This window comes from Heloderma suspectum, chromosome 5 (assembly GCF_057233095.1).
Source record: "Heloderma suspectum isolate Gila_16-S chromosome 5, 16-S_ref, whole genome shotgun sequence".
NCBI lineage: Eukaryota > Metazoa > Chordata > Lepidosauria > Squamata > Helodermatidae > Heloderma > Heloderma suspectum.
The window spans coordinates 104,132,830-104,151,890 of record NC_139462.1 but is presented as its reverse complement, the minus strand read 5'-3'; the positions used below and the strand labels follow the sequence as shown (position 1 = coordinate 104,151,890).

Genomic DNA, 19,061 nt, shown 5'->3' with positions numbered 1-19,061 from the left:
GCACAAAATGCTGATTGACTGTTGGAGAAAATAAACAGAATATGGGGGGGGGGGCGGGGGCGGGATGGAATGCCCCCAAACAGAATGTCTACTGAACAGTATTCCACACCGCAAGATTTTGTGACAGGGTTCCACTTGTCAATAATTCTAAAACCACCACTTGTTACGGCCAAACTAGACATGGCACTAAGCACATCGGTTGAAGTTGCAGGCTTTTTTGGTTTGTTTGCTTATTTTTACTGTTAATAGATGTGGAGGGGATGAGCCCAAAGGCCTATGTCCCAGGGCATAGTCTGGTCCGGAGGCACATGAGGCAGCCACCTTGCTAAAGCTAAGCAGGTTTGGGTCTGGTCAGTGCTTGGAGGGGAGACCACCTGGGAACGACATGTAGCCACCTTGAGTTTCATGAGGGAAGAAAGGTGGGATATAAATGTAATTAATTAATTAAATAAATAAATATGTCATCCGGCATTCCATTCCGACAGTAACCAATCGATGCCTCTGGGATGCCCACAAACAGAACACGAGTGCAACTGCTCCGTCCCACTTATGTTCTCCAGCAACTGGTATTCAGTGGCATACAAAGCTGTAGATAATCAGGCTGCATTCCTAGGCAAGCTTTCCTGAGAGTAGGCTCCACTGAGTAAAGTGGGACTTAATTCAAAGCAAGCATGCATAGCATTACACTATTAGTCCACCACTTTTACTATATTTGTGGACGAATGGTCAATAGTGCTCCGGGTGGCATATCATGATAAGCCAGTGTTCCGGGAAACCTGGTTTATGGTGATCCAGCAGCATGCTGGTGCACTCAGTCAAATTGCTCCCGCATGGCTCCTTCTGCAAGTGGAAGCAGCTAAACCAACCACGGATCCTCCATCCATGGTTTGTTTATTGTGAGCAATGTGTTTGTGCATGCTGCCTGGTCACTCCCACTTGGCTCCTCCCTCAAGTGGGAGTGGTTAAGCAAACCATGGAGCCTGTCTGATTTGTTTATCATAACATCCAAACCAGGAACACTGGCTTGACGCTCTCCGCAAATAAGCCAGAGTCATAAGCCATGGTTTGTTGTTGGCTTATGACTCTGGCTTGTTTGGGGAGAGTCAAGCCAGAGTTCCTGGTTTGGATGTTATGATAAACAAACCAGACAGCCTCCATGGTTTGCTTAGCCACTCCCACTTGGGGGAGGAGCCAAGTGGCAGCGACCAGTCAGCATGCACAAACACATTGCTCACAAACTATACACCATGATTCTCTGGAACCCTGGCTTATCATTGCATCTGAATGCGGACAGGACCAGCCACCAAACATTTACATGTTATATATTGAGCAACGTTGCACTCTTCTGTAACATACCCCTGAGGAGAGAGCTTATCCAGCCATCCTTCTTTAACCTTCTTTGTTGCTGGTCCATAAAAGCAGGCATAGGGTGTGATTGAGTCTTTGGAGCTATTGGCCAATTCTTCACCGCTGCCATACATCTGCTCTTTAGCACTGAGGTCCAGATTCCCACTTCTGAACCCACTGAGGCTTTTTGATGTTGTCTTATACTTTCCTCTTCGTGCATACCGAGCACATTCTTTTACAGAGGAATATTCAGATTCACCAGCAAATCTGTTTAGCGAGATGGATTTATCCTCTTGGGACACCGATTTACTGCTCACTACATCTTCTGAAATTGTCTGGTTTTGATTATTATTAAGAGCTCTGAAAGAAGCAAGTATAAAAAGTAATGTTACTTCACTCAATCAATCTTGCTCTTCTGCCACTGGGCATCACAATTTAATTATAAACAACTGGCATATAAAATAGCAAAACATCCTGTACATGTGCCGTAAACAGCCAAAGGCTATATGACCAGCTGAGATCCACCATACTTTTTTTAGATTTTGAAAACATTAATTGTGCAGAACAGTTTACAAAATACTGCTAACTTCAAATTATGGAAAATTTACCCATAATACTGCATAATGCCAAATAATCATTTACTACATTGGCCCCATAGACTGGAGGAAAGGAAATCTAACTTAAGACCTACTGGATATCATTCCTTCTATATCTGATTCTAGCCTTCCTAAAGATGTAAAATTTCCAGAAATTTTGAAGCTATGAAAAAAAATGGCACAGAATATTGACTGACTGAGCAGGGAGAAAACTGACAACCAGGTGAGAGGCGGAAATGTAATGGAGTCACTGGAGAAGGAGAATGGAGAGAGAAACAGATATTAAAAAGACATAGATAAAACAATCACATTGTCTGGATAGGTTAGGCTTCCCCAGATAGGTTAGGTACCCTCCAGATGTTTTGGACTTGAACTCCCATTACCCCCACCTAGCATAGCTGATGGTCAGGAAATCTGGGAGTTGAAGTCCAAAACATCTGGAGGGATGCAGGATGGGGAAGGCTGGAATAGGTCTTTCCCTAGTTCACACTAAGAAGCTAGTTCTAAATGTTCCTAGGGTCAGAAGTAAGAACTGCCCATAGAAATCAGTGAAGAAATCCAATATGTTAATGCAGCTTGGATTGGGCACCAGTGTTCACCCATCCACAGTATTAAAAAAAAAACCAAATTGAGAGTAAAAAATAAAATGGAGGAGGGCTCAAAACACCCCAGTGAGGACTGTGCATGTCAGTGGGCACAGGGTGCCCGGGGTCAGGGGAGAGAATGGAATGCCCCTGAACAGAATGTCTACTGAACAGAAGTATTCTGCATGGTAAGATTTTGTTCCACTTGTTAATAATTCAAAAGCAACTACTTCTTACAGCCAAGCTAGACATGGCACTTCATCACTTGAAGTTGCAGGCTTGCGGGGAGGGTATTTATTTTTTACTGTTAATCAACATGGAGGGAAAGTTTTGTCAGCACCACAGCAATGGGGAAGGTTAACCAACTGCTCTTCCATCACAGTCTTGACAAAAACACTCACCTCAATGCTGCTACTACCTGTGGAGGAAGCTCTCATGAGCACTAATGGAAGCTCTCTTTCATTGGTGCTTTGAAGGAGGGGCAGTGATTTTCATCATGACCGTGGCAGGGGCGGAAAAGGTTAAAGCACCATGTACTATGGTACCCCCTCCCCATAAAAAAATTAGGGCCCTCTACAGCAGCTATTCAGGTTTTAAAAAGAAAAAATGTCATGCAACTTCAAATGACATATTTCGCATCATGTCCAGTTTGCCCTGTGTCAACATTAGACTATCAGGATTACAGAACTAGACATCCAGTACTAGACAGTACTGGACAAACCTTACCTTGACTTTAGCTGCTGCTTCTGCATATTCTTTTTTTTTTTTAAGCAATAGGGTCAAATGAAAAGTAACTTTTCCCCACTTTTCATCTGGTAAACACAGCTGCTCCTAAACATATTTACTCTAACAAAGGTCCCACTGTGTTCAATAGAAATTACAACTCCATACATGTGCTCAAAAGGACTGGTGTTTGTTTTATTTATTTATTGTCTTTGCAATAGGAAGATATTAATCTGAAATATACAGCTAGAAGGGTTCCTCAGAGCTGGTCTTTCTGCTGCACAATTTTCACAGGACCATTCCATCTTATATAAGAATACGGTAGTATAAGGCTTGTTACTAGAGATCTACCACACTGATTTTGCTCATTTTTGTTTTAAGCCAAAGGTTGAATGGTGAAGACGTGCAGAAAATTTTGAAGCTTCAAAAAATGTTGAAAGCTCACACTTTAGGCAGCTCAGGAAGGGAGAAGAGAGATGGATAAGGCAAAGGGGATGTTAATGCATATGCCCCACATTGTGCACATAATGTAACTTGTGACACACTATGTGTATGCACATGTAATAATGCTTACTCTTGTCATTAAAGAATGTGTCCTGGGCCATTTGATCCCTGCTTCACTACATACAACGAAGAAGTAAGGAAGAAGAAAACAGTAATATCAGAGCCAGCCCCTAATCCTTGCTTGAACATATGAAGCTGTCTCATACCAAGTCAAGTAACTGATCTATCTAGCTCAGTATCATCTCCTCTGATTGTGTCCTGCTTTGACTGTAGCAAACTCTGACTACAGTGAAGTCAGGAAACTTTCAAGCCTACAGGTGGTAATCCAGTGGGGTTCAGGCTACAACAGAGGTGGTCTAAATCCAGGCAGAAGACAGTACACAGGCAGGCAGGCAGGCAGGCAGGCAGGCAAGAAGATCAGGCAACAGCAGGAGTGGTCACGATAACAAACAAGAGGTCAAACACAGTAAATCAGTCAAGTATGTTACGCAGTCCAGAAGCAAGGTTGTTAGGCAGTCCAAAGGGTCAGGAAACAGAGCATCAATCACAGGGCATGGTTCAGGAGGCAAGGTACACAACAGAGGAGGGATGGACCAAGTTGTTCCAACACTGGCTGGGCTTCTAGTGAAGGCTTTTAAGCCCAAAGCCTGCTGGATTCCACCCAGAACTCAGCTGCAGTAATCAGAGCTCCCTTTCCAGAGCCCTACTCCCGAGGAGTCACTTTCTCCTTAAAAGACCTTTTCTGGAGGCGAGCACTCCTTCACATAGGAGCCCTGCTAGCCTGTCACTTGAGGCAATGATGCTCCCGGGGCTCAGGGGTCCCTTTCTCCTGACAGGGATGGCCCTGCAACCACTTCCCCTGACAGCTCAGGCTCCCATGGATCTGTGGCAGTCCTTGGTCTGGGATGCCCTGTGCTTCTGGCACCTCTAGCTCTTCCTCTGAGGAGGACTGCTCCAGTGGGGGCATAACAGATTGGCAGCAACTGTCTAGAGCAGAGGGGTTGAACCTCTTTCAGCCCGAGAGCCGAATTCCATTTGGGAGAAGTTCAAGGGGGCCACACTCCAGTGGTGGGTGGGGCCAAAGACAAAAGGGGTGAGGCCAAAAATACCAGAATTTTTTAGCTTGGTGCCAGTAACTAAGCCTTAGGAGAGGCATTTCAACTTTTTTAGAACGGGGGGAATAAAGTGCACAAAGGCCAGGAAAGCATCTAGCGATTGGTAGCTGGGGGGAAAGGAGCATGGCCAGGGGAAGGGAGGGTGGCCATTTCAGGAACCCCGGAGGGCTGGATCTGGACCTGAAGTGGGCACAATTTGGCCCAAAGACTGAGGTTCTGCACCTCTGCTCCAAAGGCTCAAGCACAGGTTGCCCAAATCATTCCTCATGAATTAGGACTCACTGTATGCAAAGCATATGCTGTACCACTGCACTATGACCTCTACTCCACTGGACCACTTTTCTAATGACAAGGAAACGGCACATTGTTATTGCCACATATACACCAGAGAGAAACGTTTAGTCCCTTAGGTTGAAACAGACTGGACTCTTTAATATTGGGCTCAGGCACTCAGATGCCGTTCCACATCTACACTCTGGGCTAATCTGAATGAGGCACCAGCCATGGGTAACTCAGTGGCCCACATTGGTTCTCCATACAGCCAGAGCCATGTGTCAGAAGTTGCTTAAACCCCTGTGACGATGCCTAGCACACCAGCAATTTGCAATCCTGACAATATTGAGAGAGAGCATCTTCTCCCTTACCAGCCCACCCAGTCACTGAGGTCATCAGAGGGCAGGCTCCTGGTAGTTTTACAGGGTCCTGTGGCCCGACTGGAGTCCACCCGGAGAAGAGCCTTCAGTGTGGTGGCTCCCTTCCTATGGAACTCCCTGCCTCTGGAGGTCAGAAAGGCACCAACACTAGGCTGTTTCTGGCGCCTCCAGAAAACAACTCTTTTCCAGGAAGCCTTTCTTGGGTAACCAGCCTCGGTTTTATTGGCACTCTGTTTTTTAAAGAATAATTTTAATATCATGTTTCATTCTTTTTATCTTTTGTTCATTTTATCTCTTGTTCTTCACCACTCTAGAATCTGTTTAGATGTGGAGCCGCATACAAATGTTGTAAATACATGAATAGCTGAACTTTCTGAATGGGACCTCGGTGTCATGACCGAGCAGCGACATGGACTCCGAGGCCAAAGAGCCAGTAGTGCCAACAGAAGAAACTCCGGGTCTGAGCACCACTGCAGAGCTGCCAAAGACCCCTGAGCTGCCACAGACCCCTGAGCCTAGCTCCAGCACCAGACCAACACCCCTTTCTACAAGAGCCTGGCATGAGTTCTTGGAGAGACGGAAGACTGCTAGGCTACAGGTCAGAGGCCTGTCCCTTTAAAGCTTTGATTCTTTAGGAAAGGGTGGAGCCTGGGACTGTAGCATAAAAGGCCTCAGTTTGGTCTCAGACTTCTTGTAAGCAGGTTGCTCGCCAGGAGCTCTCCTGGGTGCTGCAACGCCCTGCCTTGACTCCCTGCTGCCCTGTCACTTTGCTGTCTGGCACTGAGCCCCATGGGCTTCTGCTTGGTCCAGAACAGGACACTCTAGAAAAATGGAGGAGGAGTGCAGGTATGCGTAAGTATTGTATCCTGTTGGATCCACAGAATGGGTCCTGCAGGTATTCCCATAGGCCGGGGATGCACAACTTGTGGCCCAGGTGTGTTTTGGCCTACAACTCCCATCAGGCCTAGCCAGCATAGCCAATGGTGAGGCATGATGTGAGGTGCAGGCTTAAAACATCTGGAGGGGACACAAGTTGCCCACCCCTGACATAGACAAACACGATGCACTGTCAAACATTCGTACAGTTGGCAAACAAGACACAATCCTTCAATTAAAAAAAACCTGGAATCCTGATTTTGAACCACACATTCTAATTCATGTTAGTGAAATCAATAGATGAGTGTTAGGTATGTATAGTTAAGAATTCTAATTCAATACCGTGTTTTTCTCACAAGGCTGCCCCCTTGAGTGCATTTTTCTTCTCTGTTCTCCTCCCGGGTGCCAGAGACGTCCTGGAAAAAGAGATGCCAAAAATGTATATCATTTCCAAAGAACTAGAAGAGTTTAATATCATTGCCACAATCTTGATGTCACAATTGCCCATCAGTCTCACCTTGGGCACACGAGTGTTAAATGAGCTTTCTGATATGTCCTACTTGTGCAAAGTACTCGAACGCATTCCTATGCATCTTTAGACCAAAAAAAGGCCTACAGCTCCCAGTATTCCCCAGTCAGCCATGTTGGCTGGGAATGCTAGGAGTCGTAGAGCTTTTTTCTGTCTAAACATGCTTAGGATTGCACCCTAAAAAACGAGTGCATAATTCTGTCAATATTATACAATTTCTGTTCGATGAAATATGAGCATTTAGACCCGTTTCCTTACCTAAGTGCATCAACATAGCTCCGCCTTCCCCAATGTGGTGCCCTCCAGATGCCTTGGGCCACTGGCCATGCTGTCTGAGAATGATGGGAGTTGTAATCCAACACCTCTGGAGGGTACCAGGTTGGGGAAGGCTGTGAAAAGTACTGTTCTTATCCAGTGCAGATGTCAACACCCTCTCTCAACAAACCACAGTTTGCAAATTTGGACCTAAACTGCAGAATACACATACTCCCACATCCACATCTGAGAGAAGGGATCTAGTTTACTCTCCTCCCAGCCTTGCTCAGTTTTGTTGTTATTGCTGATGTTGTTTAATGTGCTTGGATTTAAAATCACATGCGCCACCGCTTGCAGTGCAAGTAGTACAGTCCAGAAACAGATCCACCAACCCTTCTCCAAGTGCCACCCATCAGAATTGAAGTGCACAACGCTGAGGGAGGGGGTCTTTTCCGTTGTCGCACCCCAACTGTGTGCCATCCTGGCTGAAGTGCCCCAAGGAGTCTCCCCTGATGTCCACGCTGCTTTCTCTTTGACACCGGGCGAAACCCTTTCTATGCACCTGGGCCTTTCAAATTTCTGAAGTTTTAAATCAGCCAGTTCATTTAAGTAGATTATTATTTGATGTATTTTTCTAGATCTTTTAAACTTATAAAGCACCAAATGAAATGCACTGTGAGGAGCAGGCCCAGCCAAGGGCAGTCAGAAAAGAGCTTCTATACTTCAAGGCCACGGCGGTTGACCCAGCAGAGACTAACATGAAGTATTCAGTAGTGGGAGTGGAATACTGTATCTATTCCTGGTGTCCCATGTGAAGTTTTGAGGGTGTACAGTTCATCCACTTCACAGAAAAAAATGGGTGTCCTGTTCATGATAGGAAATACAGAAGAGGAACTGGTCTCCACCTGATGTTAGATCAACCTACTCAACCCCGCAGTGACTAGGCACTTCATTTCCCTATTCTCTATTCATAGCGTTGACAGTTTCCCAGGAAGTACTCCTGCAGATATGCAAGCCACCACCCAGTGGGAGAGTCCCATTCTCACACACACACAAACACACACGACACACACACACACACACACACACACTTATACAGACACACACGCACAGGCTAAGTGATGCTATTATCCCTTCTTGCCCAAGTCAACTGAAGATGCTGTAATCTGGTTGGAAATATCCACTTTATTTATTTTAAGGATTTATACCTTGTCCCTTAAAAAACTTTCCACAGGATTGTCCAGGCAATTCGAAATCATGAAGCTCTGTTCATAAATGTAGCTCTGCTGGTCCACTCCAATATTATAATCATCAGTGGATACTGAACTTATTGCCTTCAACAGCTGCAGACACTATAATTTAGGATGCCATCCTATACACCCTTTCCTGGGAACACATTGAACACAGTGGGACTTACTTATATGTAAACATAGATAGGATTGCACCGTTAGTACCTATCGATGCAGATATAAAATCAATGCAAAATGTTGCCTAAAGTACTTCTGCTCATCCAAGTGGGATTTGGGGATTATGCCATACCAGATGGCAAATGCCTTTTGAAACTGACGGGCACTTTCAAAAGCAGTTTATAATATAGCAGAGGAGGGGCTAGGCTTTCAAAGAAGAAGGGAAAAAATCCAAAATCGTACTGGGCAAATCCTATTTGAAGTAACTCTTTAGAACCCAGCCCAAACATGTAAATAAGCCACTTAAAAGGGCAGCATCTTAAACAGAAGGATTTTATGTCACCTAAAAAACTGTCTGAGGACTGCTCTCAGTTGAAATCACACCCCAGTGTCTAACATCCAAGCTCATTTTTCAATACAGATAAATGCCTTGAGTTCCAGCTGATTTACCTTCCTCCCTGAATTCTCCAGTGTCTCATTAACACATTTCTCCAGGCATCCCTCCTATAAACTGAAACCTTCTGTTCTCCATGTCTTACCCAATATCCATATTCAGTTCTACAGCTAAGCACACAGCAAATTTATTTTTATATATATCACACAACATGTATAAACGCAATCCCGTGTGTGTGTGTGTGTGTGTGTGTGTGTGAGAGAGAGAGAGAGAGAGAGAGAGAGATGTTGTATATACAGATATATGCTGCATGTGATACATTTATATATGTGTGGGGGGGAGGGGTATACACATACATATATACACACGCACACATCAGATAGATAGTACCAACTGTCTGCAGAGTCATCTTTGTTTCATTTCATGTTCCCCTATTGTTAACTCTGCAAATAAAACTTGCAACATACTAGGATGACACTGGGTTTCATTTAATCTCAATAAAACATGCATTTTTTCTTACAGAATGTTTAGGAAAATAGTAGAAAGCATTTCCTATTTTATGGGATTTTTTTCAGCGCTGTCAGGGTGAAGTGAGCAGAGATGCGTAGTCTGTGATCAGTCCGTACCTGAGCGATGAGTTGCTCGGACTGTTGAGTAAGCAGGTTCATAGCACGAAATGGAACCCTCAGTCCCTTGTGCCATCCGATTCCTACTCAATTGGTAGCTCCAATATCATCCTCTGGCCATCCACAGTGGAGGGATTGCAACAGAGCAAAGAACAGACCAGAGACCGGCACCTTTCTTCTTCAGTAGGCCATGCAGACAGCAAGGCACCTGGATCCCGCTGCTGAAGTCGCCAGTTCAAGAACCCTGGCGCCACAGAGGCATGCCTCATCACTTAGTGAAGGTGGTTATATAAATTACCCATTTCAACAAGACCTAACTCTGTTACCTTATTCCCCTATCCTCCTGAGTGCAGTCTTCTTGAACCCTGTAAACTAGGCATGTCTTTTTATAGGCCTCCTAATAACTATTATATTTTGCTCGCGCACGCACACACACACCACTGATATTCCATGCCACTCTCTCAACAGTCAGTCACACTCTTGTGGGACCAAGAAACAGAACACAGGTGGTGGCTAAGCAGATGAGGCTGCAACTCCCAGCATTCCTGAGCACTGGCCATGCTGCCTCCGCTGATGGGAGTTGAAGTCCAAAACAGCTGGAGGGCACCAGGTTGGGGAAGGCTGCTTTATTTCATAAAAGTGAATGGATGCCACTCCCTTTTATGGGACAAACTGAAGTCCTGCACTAGGCAACACAGTTGCAGTAAGAGCAAAACAGACATTGGGTGGCCCAGGTCTCACCAACTTTGTTCCTGCGGGGCATATAATGCATCTTGATGAGCACTAACACACACACTACACCCTTTCAATGCACAAGCCTTCTCTTCCGCCACTACCCTGCCCCACTCTTATCAATATGGCGGATATTTTGCTAGTAAATAGCAACTCACCGTGTGTTCTGAGCAGTTAGTAAGGAAGGTTTCCCCATAAGGAGATATTGGAGGTGCCTTTTCTTCAGCAGGATCTCCTTTAAAAGTAAACAAGGGTTGCTTTAGACATCCACATGTATCACTCAGTTTCTCTAACACTGTCAAGTTTCCCAGTCCCTCCAGCACACACACTCAGGCAATCTGACACCAGACACCAAAATCAGTGAGATTTCTTTACTGCAGGAAATCCCACGGCAAAAGCTTAATGGTTACACTCTTCAGAAATCATATAGCTGATGTTCAGTAGCTATAGGCTCTATATAATTCCAGAACAGTCCAAACCTAACACTACTACCATGACTGAGATCCTCATCAATGTGGTTTCCCTGTTTTTATTCTCCGTGGTTCTGAACACAAGGGAAGAGACTCTGGATTCCTGGGTACCTAATCCAGACAATCCTTTCACAGGGTTCCAGCCCCAGACATGGAAAGGGAATGATTCCTGGAATGAACTCATCAAGTAATCAAGGGATAACTTCTTGAAAGGCCTAAACAAACCACGCCCATAGAGAGTCCAACTCTGAATCTTTTGTTGATAACTCCAGGCTACATGGTCAAGGCCCATCAAGATCAAGGGAAGGGCATACCCACACACGCAAGGAGTTCCACGCCACTGCTTTCGCACTAGCAACTCCATGCTGCATGAGTTCCGGCAGAGGGAAGTCCAAAAGTCGTAGATCAAACCCAGCCTGCCGTACACTGAGCTGACTACAAAACACAGACACACAATCCACAGCAACAAGAGATCAAGTCTATGAAAAGCCCCACAGTACTTTTCATGGCAAATCCTTAAAAATCCAAAGTTCCACTCCATGGGCAGAGTGCCTCCAAAAGCCCAGATGATGATGGATCCAAACAGAGAAGGCTTCAGGCAATGAAGACGAGATGTTCCTAGCAAAGGCTCTTCGCCTTTGCATCAGCTTAAAAGGGAAGGCGTGACTATAGGACACCCCCTCCAAATCCCTTGGCAGACAAGGGCCTTGGGCCTTTAGCCTTTCAGCAGGCCCCCCTGTCTAAACAGGGCGGCACTGCTCAGCTCTCCAGCAGTGATGCTTCAACCTGGGCGACCCTTCTGCAAACCCCACCCATCTCTGGTTCTCACGGACAGCTTCCAGCCTCCCTGCCTGCCAAGGCCAGACCAGCAGGTGGACAGGGAGTTGGGTGTCTCCCTCTGGCTCTGCTCTGAGAACACTGACAGAGAGAAGCTCACAGGTTCTGACATTCTAGAGGCTGAATAGGCCCAAACCCTTCCAGGCTACTTCTAAGCAAATCCTGGCTATAACCTACAAGGCCCTGACAAACACATGGTAACTTGTAGTTGAATGCGTGGACTGACTCAGATAGGAATACTGAATCGGAGTTGCCATGAATAGAGTTCAATGTCTGATGGCTCATTCACACATATAAATCAGCATTTAATCTTGCAGTCAATAAACTGATGAACATGCAATGCATGCTGCCAGCTTAAGAAATTTCAGACTAGTATACAAAACTGTTCTGAGTAGTTATATTTTCAGGTAGCAGCCATCATCTCTTAGTTGAAGCCAACTAAAAAGCATAGTAAGCAAACAGTCCCTTTCAACATATGCATTTCAGAAAAAAAATATGGCCACCCAATGCTAATCCAGTTTACTTGGCATTCATTTCAATGGAACATGCTTCTAAGCAAGCCCCAGGGATGCAGCCTAACTTAATTAAAACTTTAGCAAAGGCTTATGTTCAAACTCAGTGTTTCCACTTCCTTGGAATTACAGGTGTCTACGCTATTCAGTGCAATTTTACTACATTCTAGAGAGGCATGGACCAGTTTGACTTTCTCCCATTAAAAAGAAGTCAAATGTGTCAAGGGACCATTCCCTCTATTTCCAGGGTTGGATCCAGATTTAAGCCAAGTAACCGGGCTGGCAAAAGTGGACTTCCTGCAGAAGGCAGACCTGGATCCACCCCGATATTCAGACTGTGAGGGCTGTTGCTTACAGAGACAAAATGACACCATGCCTGCAAAGGAGGAGGAATCATCAGGCTTGGGGGAATCCCAAGGTTTGCAGAAGTACAAACGAATCTTTTTAAAAACCTAAGTGGGGGGAGAACCCCCAAAACAGCTCAATGAAGACTGAGTGTGCTCAGTCGTCATGAAATCCTGACTCATCAATAACGGGGGGAAATTGGCTCACCATTATCTCAGGCTGCAATCCTATACTTCCTACCTGGGAGTAAGTCCCACTGAACTCAATGGGACTTACTTCTAAGTAGATGTGCTGGCTGGGGGATGCTGGAAGTTATGGGACTTTTTCTGTCTAAATATGCATAGGATTGCACCTTAAAGGTATGTGCCACACTAAGTCAATAAAGACTCACAACGTGGTTCAAAATCTAAGAGATGGAAAAAAAATCATTCAGTTGTTGTTTTATAAGGACCACAACCTTTAAAACTATACAAAGCTTGAGGATTCAAAATAAAATTTAAAACTCTGAAGAGGACTGGAAAATGAACAGAATGGGTCTCAGCACAGAGGTAATTACCTCCCGCATTTCCTGTAGTGCAAGCTTTGTTACATGTCTACTCAAGAGTAAACCCTATAGAATTCAATGAAACTTAGTCCAGGGGCCAAATCTGGCCTGGCTGGGGGCCAAACCCAAACCGCCTGGATTCCCCAGATGGTCACGTTCCCTTTCTCCCAACCACAGATGATTTGGTGGTTTCCCAGCTTTTGCGCAGTTTTCCCCCCATTCCAAAACAAGCCAGTGTGGTGTAGTGGCCAGAGTGTTGGACTGGGACTCAGGAGATCCAGGTTCTAGTCCCCTCTCAGCCATGAAGCTCACTGGATGACTTTGGGCCAGTCGCTGACTCTCAGCCTAGCCTACTTCACCAGGTCGTTGTGCAGGTAAAATGGAGGAGAACCATGTAAGCCACCTTGGGTTCCTTGCAAAAGGAAAAAAAGATGGAATATAAACATAATTCTTTTATATAAAAAGGTAGAAATGCCTCTGTGAAGGCTTAATTATTGGCAGTAAGAGCTTTAAGATAAAATATGCTGGTGGGGGTTGGAACTTTGGCCCCATCTCTTTCATCTCATTCTTTCTCTTTGGCCTCACCCACCACTGCAATACAGCCCCAAGAGCTTCTCCAAAACGCAGTTCAGCCCGTGGGCTGAAAATGATTCTACATCCCTGGTGTACAGTGCTGCAGCCATAGTCACTCTAGGCATCTTGTCAATGCAACACACACACCTCTCCCTTGCAAGAACAGCAGGACGCCCCACAGAGATGGCTTTTATATATGGAACCAGTGGCACATATTCTTCAGAGCTATTTTCTCCATTAAGTTCTTTTAGGCTCTCTCTGGCCCGCAGAACGTAGCCCCCATCTGCTACTAAGGATATAATTCACCAAAAGGAAACACACAGTCGCTCATGGTTCAATATGTACATTTCCCTGCCATAGTAGCATAATCCACAGGTCCATGCTGTGAAAGGGTTACAGAGTCACAGGAGACGTGCCTGTTATCGACTTCGGCTGATATGCTAGCTACGCCCATTCCTGGAACATGTGGACCTGGTAATGGTGGTGCACGCGCTGGTAACCTCTACGCTCAATTTCTGCAACGTGCTGTGCTTGGGGCTGCCTTTATATTTAGTTCGGAAACTTCAACTGGTACAAACTATGGCAGCCAGGTTGGTCTCTGGGACAGCCTGTGGAGACCATATTACACCAGTTTTAAAATCTTTACACTGGCTGCCAATTTGTTTCCGAGCAAAATATAAAGCGCTGGTTCTTACCTTTAAAGCCTCACATGGTCTCAGTCCAAGGTGCCTTAGGGAGCGCCTCCTCCCCTACATCCCAGCCCGCCACCTAAGGTCCTCCAAGGGCTATCTGCTGCGGCTGCCTAATGTGAGACTGGCAGCCACACGCAAGAGGGTCTTCTCCTTTGCCGCCCCTCAGTTGTGGAATGACCTGCTGGTTGAAATGCGCCTGCTGACCTCTTTGAAGGTTTTTAAGCAGGCATTGAAGATGCTGTTATTCCGACAGGCCTTACCTTTTCAGAACTTTTGTTCCTTTTGCTGACTTTTGTATATTATTTTTAAGCAGTGTTATTTTAAGCGGTGTTTTATTGTTGAATTTTTAAAACAGTTTTTAGTTATATGCTGTTTGTCCGTATGTTTCAGGTAAAGGGTTTTTAAACTTTGTATATTGTATTTTAATGATTTAACTTTTGTAAACCTCCCAGAGAGCTTCAGCTATGGGGTGGTATAGAATTATTATTATTATTATTATTATTATTATTATTATTATTATTATTATTATATGAAAGCCACTGTACAGTGGACTCTTTCATCTTGTCTCTTTTTCTATATATACAGGGAAATGTTTTTCCATATGTCCTCAATGGACTCAAAAACCGTACATCCGATTGTTATGAAACTTTCAGGATTTGTTGGGCATCTAGCTGGGATGGCTTTAGGCATAGTGAAATGATTGTCCACCCTCAGATACTCGATGTATATCATCATCATCATCACTACTACTACTACTACTAGTTCATTATTACTTTTCTATACCACCCAGTAGCCAAAGCTCTCTGGATGGTTTACAAAGAGTAAAAACATTAAAAATACAGTATACAGAGATTAAAAGCCATGTATATAAAATATACACAAACAGACAATATACGCAAGAGAACATATATCTAAAACAACTTCAAACAAGCCATAACCATAAGACAATCCAGGATCGATTAAAATTTATCATATGCTGCCAAATGCCTGGAAGAAGAGAAAGATCTTGACCTGGTACCAAAAAAAATAACAATGTTGGTGCCAGGCAGGCTTCATCGAGGAGATCATTCCATAATTGGGGGGTGGGGGCACCACCAAGAAGGCCTTCTCCCTTGTTGCCGTCTTCCGAGCTTCCCTCAGAGTAGGAAACCAGAGGAGGACCTTAGATGTTCAGCGTAGTACACGGGTAGGTTCGTGTCAGGAGAGGCATTTCATCAGGCATTGTGGTCCCAAGCCGGGTGAGGCATTTATTATGACATAGATACAACAGGGGCTGGGGGAAGGGAGCGGCTTGGCCAGGTAACGGAAGAAGAATATGGGCAGTTGATGTGGTGGGAGGGGGAGAGAAGGAGGAGCAGAGAAGAAGGGAGTCATGGCTGACAGAGAGGGAAGCTCAAGACAGCCTTCAGGAGAAGAAGAACGAAACAGACCCCTCCCTCACAGGGCTCTGGGGGTCACCATGGCAGGGGCTGTGCCTAGGGAAGGCATAATGTGTCCAACGCAGCTGCGTAACTCTGTTCAAAGGCTTCACTGTATCCAACTCTAACAGGTGTGTGAGGCTTTGTTGTATTAACCCGTGTGAAGCCAGGTCGGTTGGTAGTGAGGTTATAAATTCTAACAGGCATTTTCAAGGCATCTCCTTGTGACTGCATCATTGAACAGACAACAGCTTTTCAATGACACCACAGCCTGCACCTTTTGCCTTAGGATTCCAAAGATCATCCTTGAATCCTGAAAATGAAGAGGGCCTGTAGTTATTTTCAATCAGGACTTTCATTAGAACTTTTCTTTTTCTTCCCAATCTCAACATCCAGTCGATTGAAACTCATTATTCCTTGAAGAGTACTGGAAAAAGTTGCTAGCCATTATTTTTCAAGACAAAACGCTTTGAAATCTAAACATGAAAAGAATCAAAAGGAAAAAAAAAACCAGAAAGAAAAAAAAAGAAAGAAAACACAGCCTTCAAAGCAGTCTCATGGTTTCCAAGGTGCAAAGAAGTGGAGGAGGGGAGGAGGGAAGCTGTTTCATGGTTTTTAAATGCCTAAAGCTGACAGCAGGGCTATTTTGCAGAGCACAAAATGTGTCTGAACATGTGCTGGTATGTCTTAAGTAGGAGCAAGCAAAAGTTCACTCCAAGTGGTTAAACAACTTTGTTTATCACTCTTCACAGAAGTAGGTTGAACACTGTTAACTCTTCTTAATCCCATTCCCTCAGGTGGACTGTCAGTTATTAAATGAAACTCCACAGCCAGGTTCCTAAGAACTACATTACTAGCTAGGCACACTCAAGGGGGATTCAGACTTAGGTCATCTGCCCACAAGATGCACAGCAAACCAGTTTTGAAACCAGATACAGCAGGGGTACAGACCTTTGGGACAGGAACCCAATCGAGCCCCCTGGAACAGCCTCCTGTGGGGGGCCAGCTAGCATCCATCACTCCCTATATTTTGCTGGGGATACTTTCTTTTTTTTAACGTCTGTGCTGGCTTTAAAAAACACATCATGCTATTGCTACTGGGGGAGGCAATTTGTCTTTTTTTGGTGTGATTTGAGTTTTGATTTTATGCTATTTGAACAGTTGATTTTCAAGTGGCCTTAAGCACTTTATGGAAAGGCAACAGACAAATACTGTAAGGACACAGCATGTTAGGTGTGTACATGTGGATTGGGGAGTACATGAGCATGTGAAGGGGGAAAACTGGCAGGCAGTTTCCTGCTTTAGCAGGGAGTCCATAGAATCATAGAATAGTAAGGTTGGAAGAGGCCTACAAGGCCATCGAGTCCAACCCCCAGCTCAATGCAGGAATCCAGGTCAGAGCATCCCTGACAGATGGCTGTCCAGCCTCGTCTTGAATGCCTCCAGTGTGGGAGAGCCGACCACCTCCCTAGGTAATTGATTCCATTGTCGTATTGCTCTAACAGTACGTTAGAGCAAAACTCAGGAAGTTTTTGCTGATGTTCAGCCGGAATCTGGCTTCCTGTCACTTGAGCCCATTATTCTGTGTCCTGCACTCTGGGATGATCGAGAAGAGATCCTGGCCTTCCTCTCTGTGACAGCCTTTCAAGTACTTGAAGAGCACTATCCTATCTTCCCTCAGTCTTCTCTTCCCAAGGCTAAACATGCCCAGTACTTTCAGTGTCTCCTCATAGGGCTTTGTTTCCAGTCCCCTGAGCATCTTCGTTGCCCTCCTCTGAACCCCCTCCAGTTTGTCTGCATCCTTCTTAAAGTGCAGCACCCAGAACTGGACACAGTACTCAAGAGGAGGCCTAACCAGTGCTGAGTGGAGGGGAACTAGTACTTCTCAGGATTTGGAAGCTATACTTCTATTAATGCAGCCCAAAAGAGCATTGGCCCTTTTTGCAGCCACATCACATTGTTGGCTCATATTCAGCTTGTGATCCACAACAATTCCAAGATCCTTCTCGCTTGTAGTGCTGTTGAGCCAAGTATCCACCATCTCGTAACTGTGCATTTGGTTTCTTTTTCCTAGGTGCAGAACTTGGCATTTATCTCTATTAAATGTCATTCTTTTGTTTTCTGCCCAGTGCTCCAGCCTATCAAGATCACTTTGAATTTTGTTTCTGTCTTCTAGAGTATTAGCTATCCCGCCCAATTTTGTGTCATCTGCAAATGTGATCAGCATTGCCTGGACCTCCTCCTCCAAGTCATTAATAAAAATGTTGAAGAGCTGTACTAGATGGCCTTTGAGATTCCTTCCAGTTCTTTGAAATGAACACAGGGAAAGGTACTCACACACACACACACACACACACCACCAGCTTATGCAAGTCTCCACTTTTCTTCTTGTTCATTCTTAAACGTTCTCCAATTGTCCTGCCTGTGAGCCAAAACAGATATCACTTTAAAGATGTACCCAGCAGCCACATATTCATTTTTACTGTAGAGTAGGTGCAGCGGGGCTGATCCAGATTAAGATCCTAGTGTGGGTTTAGGGAGCTTTAACCCTCCCTACCCTGCCCACTATGGGCCTGATCTGGATCAGGGGACCCCTGCTGGGGGTGTGGGGATTTCTGTTGCAAAATACTGATTTGTACCACAAATGGATCACTGTTCTGTAACAGAAACTGAAGGCAAAGAGGCTCCAACCCAGATCGGGCCCATAGCAGGGGAAAGGTTAAGTCTCCCCCTTAACTAGGGCCCCAATCTGGACTGGAAGCCCTGCACCTACTCTAGAGCCATAACGAAAGAAAGACACAGCTGCTAGGTATGTCTTTAAAGCAATGCCTGCTTTTGCCCCAAGTTACACTTTACTTAGGAGTCTAATTAGATGTGACAGAGTTATGGACCCACATGTTAGAATGCCAGAAGTACAACGCAAGGGGCAGGAGCTGAGTGAAAGTAAAGAAGTGGGTGGGAAGGTGTTGAACCCTTCCTTTACCCCATGCATCCCCACCTCTTCTGTATATGAATTCACCATCTATTGCCCACTTTATATTTTGTTTGGTGGTACACATACTCTGCTGCCATCACAGATGCTCAGAGCCTTATATATGGGACAAATGTAACTAGCAATCATTTCTCAAAGAAGGCAATGATTAAAGGCCACTGAGAAGTTCAAATCAGCCTTGCATTAGAACAGCACATTGCAAGCAGCTTTGTGGTGTTAAAGTAACACCAGAGATGCACAAGTTACTGAAACATCCAGTTTCCATGGTTTTCATATATGAGCAAAACTAGCACGTCCCCTTCACAAGAAACGCATCAGCCATCCCAACAGTGTGACTG

The 19,061-nt window shown here is 45.0% G+C and overlaps 1 protein-coding gene across 5 annotated transcripts in view; it reads right to left on the bottom strand.

Moving 5' to 3' along the window:
• The window catches only part of ARAP2 (ArfGAP with RhoGAP domain, ankyrin repeat and PH domain 2), a 165,651-nt gene that overhangs the window by 121,868 nt on the left and 24,722 nt on the right, over window positions 1-19,061 (bottom strand). For all 5 annotated transcript variants that reach the window (XM_084856963.1, XM_084856964.1, XM_084856962.1 and 2 more), the window contains exons 4-6: window positions 10,499-10,575; window positions 6,741-6,814; window positions 1,357-1,707 (exon numbers count right to left, since the gene is read on the bottom strand). In XM_084856963.1, the coding sequence (XP_084713089.1) occupies window positions 1,357-1,707; window positions 6,741-6,814; window positions 10,499-10,575 (502 nt within the window). The remainder of the gene's footprint in view (window positions 1-1,356; window positions 1,708-6,740; window positions 6,815-10,498; window positions 10,576-19,061) is intronic.